Source organism: Petromyzon marinus, chromosome 25 (assembly GCF_048934315.1).
Source record: "Petromyzon marinus isolate PM22_M1 ecotype Great Lakes invasive population chromosome 25, UKy_Petmar_22M1.pri1.0, whole genome shotgun sequence".
NCBI classification, from domain to species: Eukaryota; Metazoa; Chordata; class Hyperoartia; order Petromyzontiformes; family Petromyzontidae; genus Petromyzon; species Petromyzon marinus.
In genome coordinates, this window is record NC_133691.1 from 6,038,284 (window position 1) to 6,050,622 (window position 12,339).

The following is a 12,339-nucleotide window of genomic DNA, read 5'->3' on the forward strand; positions in this document are numbered from 1 at the left end:
TGCGTGTGTGTCTCTTGTGTGTGTGTGTGTCTCATTGTGTGTGTCTCTTCTGTGTGTCTCACTTGATGTTTGTCTCCTCGTGAGGAGCGGTGGCGCTGCTGTTAGCGCGCTGCGCTGCGCTACCGAACCCAGCGATTCCCGAGTTCGATTCTCGCTCACGGCCACCAAACTCGGTGTGTGTCTAAGCCAGCGAGACGGACAACAGCTGTCCGTCTATGCCACTGTGGTGCGTTACTGCGAAGGCATTGCTTTGTTTCTCTCGCTGTTTGTGTCACTGTGTGTCTCGCTGTTTGTGTCACTGTGTGTCTCGCTGTTTGTGTCACTGTGTGTCTCGCTGTTTGTGTCACTGTGTGTCTCGCTGTTTGTGTCACTGTGTGTCTCGCTGTTTGTGTCACTGTGTGTCTCGATGTTTATGTCACTGTCTCGATGTTTGTGTCAGTGTGTGTCTCGATGTTTATGTCACTGTGTGTCTCGCTGTTTGTGTCACTGTGTGTCTCGCTGTTTGTGTCACTGTGTGTCTCGCTGTTTATGTCACTGTGTCTCGATGTTTATGTCACTGTGTGTCTCGATGTGATGTTTATGTCACTGTGTGTCTCGCTGTTTATGTCACTGTGTGTCTCGCTGTTTGTGTCACTGTGTGTCTCGATGTTTATGTCACTGTGTCTCGATGTTTATGTCACTGTGTGTCTCGACGTGATGTTTATGTCACTGTGTGTCTCGATGTGATGTTTATGTCACTGTGTGTCTCGCTGTTTATGTCACTGTGTGTCTCGCTGTTTATGTCACTGTCTCGATGTTTATGTCACTGTGTCTCGATGTTTATGTCACTGTCTCGATGTTTATGTCACTGTGTCTCGCTGTTTGTGTCACTGTGTGTCTCGCTGTTTGTGTCACTGTGTGTCTCGCTGTTTGTGTCACTGTGTGTCTCGATGTTTGTGTCAGTGTGTCTCGATGTTTGTGTCACTGTGTGTCTCGATGTTTATGTCACTGTGTCTCGCTGTGTATGTCACTGTGTGTCTCGATGTTTGTGTCACTGTGTGTCTCGATGTTTATGTCACTGTGTGTCTCGCTGTTTGTGTCACTGTGTGTCTCGCTGTTTATGTCACTGTGTGTCTCGCTGTTTGTGTCACTGTGTGTCTCGATGTTTGTGTCAGTGTGTCTCGATGTTTGTGTCACTGTGTGTCTCGATGTTTGTGTCAGTGTGTCTCGATGTTTGTGTCACTGTGTGTCTCGATGTTTATGTCACTGTGTGTCTCGATGTTTATGTCACTGTGTGTCTCGATGTTTGTGCCACTCTGTGTCTCGCTGTTTATGTCACTGTGTGTCTCGATGTTTATGTCACTGTGTGTCTCGCTGTTTGTGTCAATGTGTGTTTCGATGTTTGTGTCACTGTCTCGATGTTTGTCATTGTGTGTCTCGATGTTTATGTCACTGTCTCGATGTTTATGTCACTGTGTGTCTCGATGTTTGTGTCACTGTGTCTCGATGTTTGTGTCACTGTGTCTCGATGTTTATGTCACTGTGTCTCGATGTTTATGTCACTGTGTCTCGATGTTTGTCACTGTGTCTCGATGTTTATGTCACTGTGTCTCGATGTTTATGTCACTGTGTCTCGCTGTTTGTGTCACTGTGTGTCTCGATGTTTGTGTCACTGTGTGTCTCGATGTTTATGTCACTGTGTCTCGCTGTTTATGTCACTGTGTCTCGCTGTTTATGTCACTGTGTGTCTCGATGTTTGTGTCACTGTGTGTCTCGATGTTTATGTCACTGTGTGTCTCGCTGTTTGTGTCACTGTGTGTCTCGATGTTTGTGTCACTGTGTGTCTCGATGTTTATGTCACTGTGTGTCTCGATGTTTATGTCACTGTGTCTCGCTGTTTGTGTCACTGTGTCTCTCTCCGTCCCCCATCTATCGTCACCCCTTCTGCCTCTACGTCCGTCTCAGTGTCTCCGAGACTTCTGTGTCCTGTCTCCATGCGTTTCTGTGACAGTCCATGTCCCTCTCTCGTCCTGTCTCTCTCCAAGTGTCTCCATGTTACCGCTGTCTGTGTGCAATCTCCCCGTGTCTCCACGTCTCACGATGCGTCTGTGTCTCTCTGTCCACCCCCTGACGTGTCTCCGTATTCACGTGTCTAACCCCGTCCCCAAATCCACGTCTTCTTGTCTCTTGTCGCTGTATCACCATCGCTGCCCGTGTATCACCGCGTACCTCGCGTATCTCTCGTCTCACCCCCCACACGTGTCCTTCCCCTACCCGTCTCCCTGTACCCCCCCCCCCGTGTCTCTGTACCCCCCCAGTGTCTCTGTACCCCCCCAATGTCTCTGTACCCCCCCCAGTGTCTCTGTACCCCCCCGTGTCTCTGTGCCCCCCCCAGTGTCTCTGTACCCCCCCCAGTGTCTCTGTACCCCCCCCAGTGTCTCTGTACCCCCCCCCCAATGTCGCTGTACCCCCCCCGTCTCTGTACCCCCCCAATGTCTCTGTACCCCCCCCCCGTGTCTCTGTACCCCCCCCAGTGTCTCTGTACCCCCCACCCAGTATCTCTGTACCCCCCCCAGTATCTCTGTACCCCCCCCCCCAGTGTCTCTGTACCCCCCCCCCCCCCAGTATCTCTGTACCCCCCCCCGTGTCTCTGTCCCCCCCCCCCCAGTGTCTCTGTACCCCCCCCGTCTCCCCGTACCCCTCTAGTGTCCCCGTGTCTCTCGGCAGTCCCCGCCAGTGGCCCCCTGTGCGTCCCCGCGTCCCCGCGTCCCCCACCTCGCACTCGCGGCTCAGCTTCCTGAAGAACTCCTCATTGTCGAACTTGCTCCGCTGATCGGGAACCACGCGCGGCATCTTGACGCCGAGCGCAAGCTCTCCTCCTTGCCTCCACCTCCTCCTCCTCCTCGTCTCCACTGCCTCTCCGCTAGCACCACCACCAACCACAACTACCACCGCCGCAGCTACAAAAAACAGCAACAAGCGACGCTGTTAATTGCTTAATTGGTTAAATTCACGCCGCGCGAGTGCAGTCGGAGCGGCTGCCCCCACCCCCCGCAACAACCGCGCGCTCTCAACGCGAAAAGTTTCACCATTCATAACGCGGGCGATACCAACTCGTGCTGGGGAGGGGGGGGTGGGCGGGCTCGTTGGCGCGTGTCCGGGGCGTGGGCTCGACAACACCGCCCTCGCCCTTCCCATTCAAACCTCCCCCCCCCCCTCGACACCCCTGCTCAGCGGCTCCTATTGGACGAGCCCCCCTCCACCTTTCTCTCTCTCTCTCCATCCCGGCTGAGTGTGGGAGGCGGATGTTGACCATAAAAGGAAATCGCCACTCGTGGGGGGGGGGGTGTAGGGGTGGGGGGGATTTTTGGGACAAACAGCGGGGGAGGTGACGTCACGCCCCGTGTCGTTTATTTTTCTTATTTAAGGGAGTGGCCGAACGGGTTAAAAAATAAAAGCGAAGTTTATCAAAGATCGGCAAATAAATACGCCGCCCCCCCTCCCGAACACTCGTTAAACATCTATAATTTACGAAATTAAAAAAAAACATTACCCCCCCCCCCATCCATCACGACAGAATATTAATACTAGTAACGCACTTATTACGTTATTAATGTCAACCCCTTATCAGTGCCTACCTTATTTAAGACCTTATTGGTCACCCACGTGCCCTTATAAATCTCAACGTTCATCCTACAAAGTCCCATCACAAAGGAGAAACACAATCACATAGACAAACACATGTTGCCCGTATTGAACTACGCCGTATGGGCTTGAAAACTCAATTTTCCTCTACAAAAATACGGGGTAAACCGTATGGGTTGACAGCTATTGTCTTCACATCATTTATATATGTCCATTATCTTTGGCATTGGCCGAGTTAAATGGGCCCCATATTATAATAAAAAGTGTGGGACTCCACATATATGGGTTTGCAGAGGGCAGATTTTGCATCGGTGAGCATTGGTGATGATACTGAGTTGATAATTAAGTTATCATACCTGTCAACCCCTTATCAGTGCCTTCCTTATCACAGAATAATTCAGACAGTATTGGTTACCCCGTGCCGTTATAAATGTCAACGTCCATCCTACAAGTCCCACCACAAGGGAGAAACACCAAAATAAGACAAAAACAATGTTTTGCCCGTATTGAAACGGCCGTACGTCATGTGGACCGAAAATTACATTTCCCTGCACTAAAATACGGAGTAAACCGTATGGGTTGGTAGGTATGAGTTATAGTGACGACAAACACCGGTCCTGCAAGTTTGTGCTGCTGTTGTCACGTGATAAAAATTCATTTATTTGATGATGATTGAAGGTATCGCAATACTGTTGTTCAGGAATTGTTGATGGTTTTTGCATATAGGCGGTATGTTTATTACATACCTTAGTCTGTTGATACTATCGCCCTCTACAACAGTCACTGCAGATTTATCCAGGACTTTTAGGTTGTTATAAAAGAAAATGTTTACGAGGAGCAATAATATGTTCGTACGCAATACAACTGTTTTATTCAGGACATGCTGGTCTAGGTCACCCTTGCAAACGAGGTATTCCATTTCAACAGATTATCCATGTGAAATATTTCAATAAATCCCCCCAAAATTGGCAAATGACCCCTGAAGTTGTGATACTGCCTTGGCAAAAACAAAATCTCAACATTCCTCAATCGCACTGCCCTAAAGAGAAAACAAATCCTATAATAAGTGACGTTTCAGGCAATCGGCCTTCACAACAATATTAATAGCAATGTCAACATCCTCTATCCAGAAAAGTCTCAATGAGTCTCAAGACTCATCTGCAGGAGGGCCCTGCATAGAGTGGCGTGGGAAGAAATCAGATTAGCAATAGCAAACACGTTCATACGCGATGTAACAAAGCTCCTCATGGACTGAACCATCCATTTGCTGTACATCTGCTGGCTACCTTTTACCATCTCCTGGCTATCTATCAATTGCAGCCCGACAACGTGTGGCATTTGCGAGACACTTTCCCGTGCACTCCCAAGCCCTGCTTAGTTTATATGGACCTGGGGGCGCACGGAGAGTGATCTGGGTATAGGCGTAATCCGTGGACAGTTGCACGGCTGCGGACGTACTTTTCAGACAATTTTAATACAGCATGTGGGTCATGGCATAACCACTAGTGTTTGCTTTATTTGAGAATAATATGTCGACGAATTCGGACTGTAATCGTATTTTTTTTTATTGCAGAGAAATAGGTTGTCCACCTTCATAAGGGCAAAATGTTCGTAAAACTGTGATGTCGGGCATACTCAGTCGTGCTGGCACGGATGGGGAATATTGCTGCAATAGATAATAGTTTTTACGTTGTTGTATATACTCTGAAAAAGAGCCATTTCCTAAAACGTTGCCTGTTATATATTTCAAGGCAGTGTGATTGATAAATGTGTTATACGTTTTATGTAGATGATAATATGTGGATGAAAAGCAAAGTAGATGTAGTTTTAGATATATTACCCTTACTTCTCTGTTTACAACCAGGTGAGAGACCACTGACAACTGAGCCACTTCTTCTCGTGAGATCTTGGATGGAAAATATACAGCATACAAACCTAAAACTGTGTATACTACACGGTATTTTGTATTGCTAGTATAATATGTAGCAATACAAAATAAATATGTAGAAATAGAAAGAAAATGCTTTTGAAAAAAAATGTTGCTCAAACAGTACATTCATGTTGGGTTATATTAAAAAAAATTCAAATACAGTGCTATAATGTCACAGTGATTCACGAACTGAGCTATGAACCTGCGCCAACCTAAGTTTGATTACTGGCCAAGGCTAACATCAGTGGTGAGTGATATCTCTGAACCCCATCACCCCCCCCCCCACGCTGACCAGCAAGGTCGACTAAGTTAAAACACCCACACGGCCTGGGGAGGGCTTTCATCCAGCAGTGGATTGAACATGCTCAAAGGATTGCCATTACCCTTTGAGGTGGTGACGAAGTCCTCGCTGAATCTTGAGATGGTTTTCGTGAGTGTCATCCATGGTGATGTCTGGACAGTCAATCCCGTTGCGAGTGTTTACATGCGTGAGGAAACCAGCGTTCCTGGAGAAAACACACACACAGCGGGAGAACACTTTAAATGAAAACTAACTAATAGGCGACGTTTCAAACAATGGCCCTTCGTCATAGCATATCATTTTTTTTAAGTGGCTTGTGCACCACTGCCAATGCAGCATCACCAAATAAATCATACTCCCGAACAGTTAAGTGGGAAGCAAATTTGCTGTACTCCCTCTTAAAGTTACCTCGCTACTTCTGCATGCGTGTGTGTCTCAAGCATACCATTGTGTCGATTAATCCAGGGCAGGTTTTATACTTCATCCACAAAACGTACACTTTAAAGTGTACAGAGTGGCGCATACATGTGAATTGAAAATACCGTATTGGCATTAATGAAGTGGCCTGCATTCGGATCCAGATGCCAGTAATTGTGAGCATATACATGAAACCGTTAAATGGCTATGTTAATCAAATAGAAGGCTCGTTATGCTGGATTAAATTAATGGGATGTGTAACTTATGTACCGAATGAAATTGTGCCTTTGTGTAAAAGTCCACACATGTGCAGCTATACACGGGTTAGTTGCGTCTCTTGAGAGCCATTTGCCAAGCCACTGCTGGATGAAGTGCTCATGCCGTATTAGTCATGGGGATTGTTTGACCATACTTCACCATGCTGGTCTATGTGGGTTGGTGGAGGGAGGTTGGGGGCGGGCATGATCGTTTCAGACATCACTCGCCACTGATGGTAGCAGTGGCCAGATATCGAACTCAGTTTACCGGGGTTCATTGCGCAGTGTGTCAATCACTGCGTCACCCCTTTCCCAATCCCGGAATGCAGGATATATATACCATCTCACTCCCCTGATTGCACAGTCACCATAACGGCCTAGATCTCTTTGTGAAATCCAAAATCAACCTCCAAACTGTGGGACATCGCTCTTTCCCCTCTGCTGCCGCTGATGTTGAGAAATTCTCCTGGCTCTCCGCACTCCTGATTCTCTCGTCCCTCATATAAGACTTTCCTTCTCTACGGTGCCATCGATTCATTTTGACTGCTACCCCTTTGGCTCTTCCATCTTCAGCCCAATCGCCGTCGCGAGTCAAGAGATGTTCCTGAAGTCATCACTGAAGCAATGGCCGTGGCGGGGATGTGGCCCAGCTGTTGAGTCTTTTCCCCTTGATGCAGTGGCTTGTGGTTCGAGCCCCACAGCCGCCCTGGTTAATATGGCAGTGTGTTGTAACCATATGTACCACAGCACACGTTAAAGTTCCCGTCACGTTATTCTTATGTTATTAGGAAGCCACCGGAGCTATGCACTTTTAAATCTAGTTTGAAAACTAATTTCTTTAGAACTGTTTTTTTTTTGTGTGTTCGTTTGTTGTCCTTCACACGCACCTCCGATTAGCGTGGTTGGCTACGTACGGTGCGAAAAACGTTCAACGTACACACAGTACATTCTAAAAGGGATATGTCCCGTTTGTCAGCGCCACGGTCAAAATGTGCTACATTTGAAAATGTACTCAATTGGGGAGAGCACATAGCAATCTACTGTGAAACGGCTGCAGACGATGCCTGTGAAACATAGCGCCTTAGTCAATTGCCTCGCTATTTAACGGTGCAAATACCAAAGGCATTGATTTGATTATACAGTCGATCGCAGTATAAGTCATCATTTGTGCGGCGTTGAGACGGCCCGTGTCACGACGGGTTACTCAAATTATTCCCAAACTTGTGCTCTTGTTTTTAATATAATTTCATTATTTATTTTGTCTGAATGTGCTGTTTATACGCTTGCCCTGTGCAGATTCTTGAGTTGCTTAGATATTTATAAGGCATGTAAAATTAAGATATATTTTCTATATATGTATATTTTTTTAAATGTGTGGAACAGACACAAAATTGTGGCTACGGGAATGCTAAAACAACCCCGCCACGTCCATGTTTATTTTTCTAGAATTGGACAGACGAAAACAGTGGACAATTTATTCAAAATGGCATCGAATGGAATTACACATGCAGCCACGAGCTTAGAGCCACGATCAAATTCCTTACATGGGGTAGTTTTGTTTTTCATACGGTGAAGATTTAAATAAAATTGTATAAGAAATTGGATGTTGGCGTATAATTAAGCTGCGTGCCCGCTGGCAGTGTGCATTGTGAGGAATTGAACCCAGGTCCCTTGGAATCAGAGAAGTTTACTAATATACTGAACTACAGTCCCCCAGAATATACATCATCGCTGCATCTATCATAAAATATACACGTACAGCCCTTTTTGTCAATACACTGCTGGATGAGAGCCTCCCCATGGCATGGCTGATCCTGGGCGTTATTTGCCGCATACGTCACCATGTGGGTACATACAGGTTGGTGGAGGGGAACACAGACATGGGAGCATAGAAGTGTGATACAACAATGTGTGTTTTGCTTCAACGTAGCTCGCCCGCAACCTGCAGCGCCTGTTTTTTTTTCGCAGTGGCCACACGTCAAAGCATTATCCAGGCTCGATCTGCTTAGCCTGCGAGACTGGGCAAATTCCGGGTGAGTTGGTTACAGGCGTCACCGTATAATCAGACCCGAAGCTGCAGTCAAATATGAAAGGGTTAAAAAGTTTACACACGCAAAAAAAAACCCTTTGTCCATTTTTATGTTTTAACTCACGCGCACGCGCACACGTGCACGGGCACATACACACGTGCACGGGCACATACACACGTGCACGGGCACATACACACATACACACGTGCACATGTGCGCAAACAGTAACGCCGCTGACACTCAGCAGTGTCTGATAGGATTACACAACATCCGCACGCCTCGTTAGGGTGGATAGAGACAGAGAGTAATGAGCATTCTGGAATTAAAATCCGCGCAAGCTACAACATCGCTTTCATTTCAAACAGTAGCCAGCGGGTTTTTTTTTTACAATTTAAACAAACAAAAAAACTTGGTTGCAAAGGCACTCGGGCGTTTTGCGCTACTTGCAGTTTTTGTGAAGTACCCCCCTCCCCCCCCCCCCTTTGTCGTTATTGAACGCGCACACACCAAGTGAGTGAAACGGAGCGAGGACTTCCTCCGATTTCTGTCAGCCCCTGGTAATGAGGTGCCCTAAGGGGTGTGCGTGACTGACCAACATAGGGAGAGTTTGTTCCGTTTTTTTCCCTCGCTCTCTCTCTCCAGCGCGTGATAACTACATTTAACCCAACAGCTGTGTGTAACGGCAGCGCAAGCAAAAAAAAGCCACCACTCCTCCCCCCCCCCCTGCGCTCCCACGGCTTATGGTGCCGTGCACTTTCCCACACCACGGAAACGCAAATCTTCTTTTTTAAGACGCAGTGAGAGGGGGTTTTTTTTGCACGATGCCGAGACGCGCATGCCATTTCTGCGGGTTGCTAATTTATCCGTGACAGACGCAGACAATAGGTCCGCTCTTGTGCAGAATTCCGCAGAGCTTATTAAGGTCTTGTTAAATGGCCCACCTGAAGCCGCCCCATACTTGCCCCAAGGTGCCCAACAGGCAAGCGCATCGTTTCAGCAGAATAATAATAAATACTGTGATGGGATTTTGGCCCAAAACATTTGGTATTAATGTTGGCATTCTCACGATATGCCCCGTATGCAACGGACAAACACAACAACCTTTAAGGAGAGCCTTGGGAATATTCGCTTTGATGGAGTGGGGCGGGGGGGGCTCTTTCTATATTTAATTTCTTCCCGTTACTGTTTTACCACCACCCTTGCACTATGCCAAACATTCCTTTGTTATTTACTTCTGTTATTTCAGTCCTGTTCTTTTTACATTTTATATACGAATTGTAACGATTCATCGATGTATCGACAAATCAAAGTGAAGAAATGTTCTTGAGCGTTTGTTACGCATCATGATGTTAAATCACTAAATTACCTCCACGTTTGTCATCGTGCAACAGGCTTACCTTTTCAGCCATTAAAAAAGCTGTGTTTTTATATATTTTTTCGGAGGCCGCTAAAATATTTAAAAAAAAAAACAATTCCCAGGGCCGCAGTCCCTAAGGCCACTGCATTAATGAATTGCCGGCTGCTAGGAGGCACTGAATCGTTTCCCTACAACCGTCCTCGCGTGCCGCCGAATTCTCGCCGCTCATGGAACGCGTGTTCCTCGGTCGTGGGAGAGCGTGAGTGCACCGGGCGACACGTTGTGGAATGCAAAGATGTCGATTGCTGCCCCACCGCCGGAAATGGTTGGTCTCATTTTTCACCGGTTAGACAATTTGAGTCAAATGTCAGAGACGAAATGCTTCAATGATGCTGAAATTAAGGCCAGAAATGTGCTGCCAAGGCAGTAGCTCACGAAGAGTAAAGAGGGCTGAGAAGAGACGTTTCGAAGTGTGCGACGTTGGTAACGTATCGCATCTTGTTGCGTTGTACAACCACGTAATATTTGGTTGTTTTAAAATGCCACATTTTGTTTTACGCTGTCGCTGAGTTCAAGCGAGAGAGAGAGAGAGAGTTAAAGAGTGTCAGTCGTGTCGGTAGATGAAGCTGGGTGATGTCACATGATGGATTCGGCAGGGTAGGTTAAAAAAATAAATCGTATAAGTTCACTGAAAACGAAACTCGATAACATATCGTATTGGTGTCTCATGATGGGAAATGACACTAAGTTGGAAATTCAGAAATAATACTTTGCATTGTTTAATTTTTAATGAGCCTTCATGCACTCTCTGTGACTAATCACTGCAACTTCTTGAAATAAAATGTCAAGCACGTATCACTTTACCAACGGTGCAAAAGCACAGGTTGAATATATTCACAAGAGTAATTGTCACCAACGCCGTCTGAATATACTGCAGGAAAACACTTTTAGGGCCGTTAAAATAAAGGAGATTATTAGTATATAAGAGAATATTTATATTTTATTTGTAAAGTATTACTTATATTTGATTAACGATCAGAGGAAAGGTATGCAGTCATCCACGCTTTTATAAAGAAAGGATTTAAATGATTATTTGTATATATTACACGCAGAGTGTACATACAGTAAATATCACAACCATTTTTTTTTTATAAATGCAAAGGCTCGGTCCTAGGAAAGGAGGCTGAAGCCAGCCCAGAAGACGTTGGAATGGACGACGTCGTTGCTTGGACAGGACTTAGCGCGGGACGACGCCTCGCGAGAATCGCCAAAGACGGAGGCCCCGCGGCGTAGGAGAGTCCATCTCACGGCAAACCCTTGGATTGGGGAGGGCTAGAAGTGCAATGGAATTGTAAGGATGGAATGGCTCTACAGATATTGCGAGAAGTATCAGAATACAAATCAGAGGAGGAGTCAGGCGAGGAGGTATGCTCTCGCTGCAGCTGTTCATAGCGACATTTAAATAAATTTTCTGCAAGTGTGGTTGGAGACATAAAAGACGTGAACGTTAAAGGAGAAAATAGTAACCGTCCAGGTTTGCCGATGACAGCCAATATAACCATTGAAAATATTTCGGGAAATTGTTAAAGAACTTTATAAAAGAAGGCTGCAATATTGGGCTGAACATAGACCCAAAATCAAACAGCCAGAGAACACAACAGATTATGTAATGTAGGACTCCGGAGACAATTAATGTTGAGGCACCTTTTTTCATTACTCTTACTTCACACTAAATAGCTCATAATACAACGCTGACCACCGTCTAGCAACAACGGTACTGACTAGATAGCTGGTTAACTATCTAGCAGTGGAGACGTCGATCGATGACAGAGACGAAAGCGACGATGGCGACGATGAAATAACGGCAAGGGGCCACCCATTTAGTATGTACGCATGGAGGGGGGAGGGGGGGTTAACCCAAATGCGTACGCTTGCGTATGGGGGGTCTACTGACAATCTGCCTACGCATAGGAAACGGGGGGGGGGGGGGGTGAAGCCTTGATAATTCTTCGTCTACATTGGCCTTCAAATGCGTTGTTAGATAGTCCGTCAAAATCATTCATCTTTGATCGTTTCTGCATAGATTAAATATTGGCCATTCTATAGGATTCGGGGGGGGGGGTGCGTCGTGCGTACGTATGCAGGGGGGGGGGTGTAAAAAGTACGCGTGCGTACAGGAAGGGGAGGAGGGGTCAAGTTTTGACAGATTTTTGCGTACCTACTTAATGGATGGCCCCCAACGACGAGACGATCCCGATTCCCACGGACAGCCCAGAGCCCCGTTTCTCATCCCCTTTTATGCTCCCACCGTGGCCCGGCCCCGTCCTGGCCACACCCCCCTTCTCGAACTCTCTAGCGGGTTCTGGGAGCTCCAAGATGGATCCTTTCAATGCCCAAGCTCATCAAACGAGCTTGGGCACGAC

The 12,339-nt window shown here is 46.7% G+C and overlaps 1 protein-coding gene across 3 annotated transcripts in view; it reads right to left on the minus strand.

Annotated features, from left to right (window-relative positions):
- The window catches only part of CBFB (core-binding factor subunit beta), a 70,911-nt gene extending 67,809 nt beyond the window's left edge, over positions 1–3,102 (minus strand). The window contains exon 1 of one of the 3 annotated variants that reach the window (XM_076069661.1): positions 2,755–3,102. In XM_076069661.1, coding sequence (XP_075925776.1) covers positions 2,755–2,832 — 78 coding nt within the window. In that variant the 5' untranslated portion in view covers positions 2,833–3,102. The remainder of the gene's footprint in view (positions 1–2,754) is intronic. The other 2 variants (XM_032960602.2, XM_032960601.2) reach the window with 2 other exon arrangements.
- Between the last annotated feature and the right edge of the window lie 9,237 nt (positions 3,103–12,339).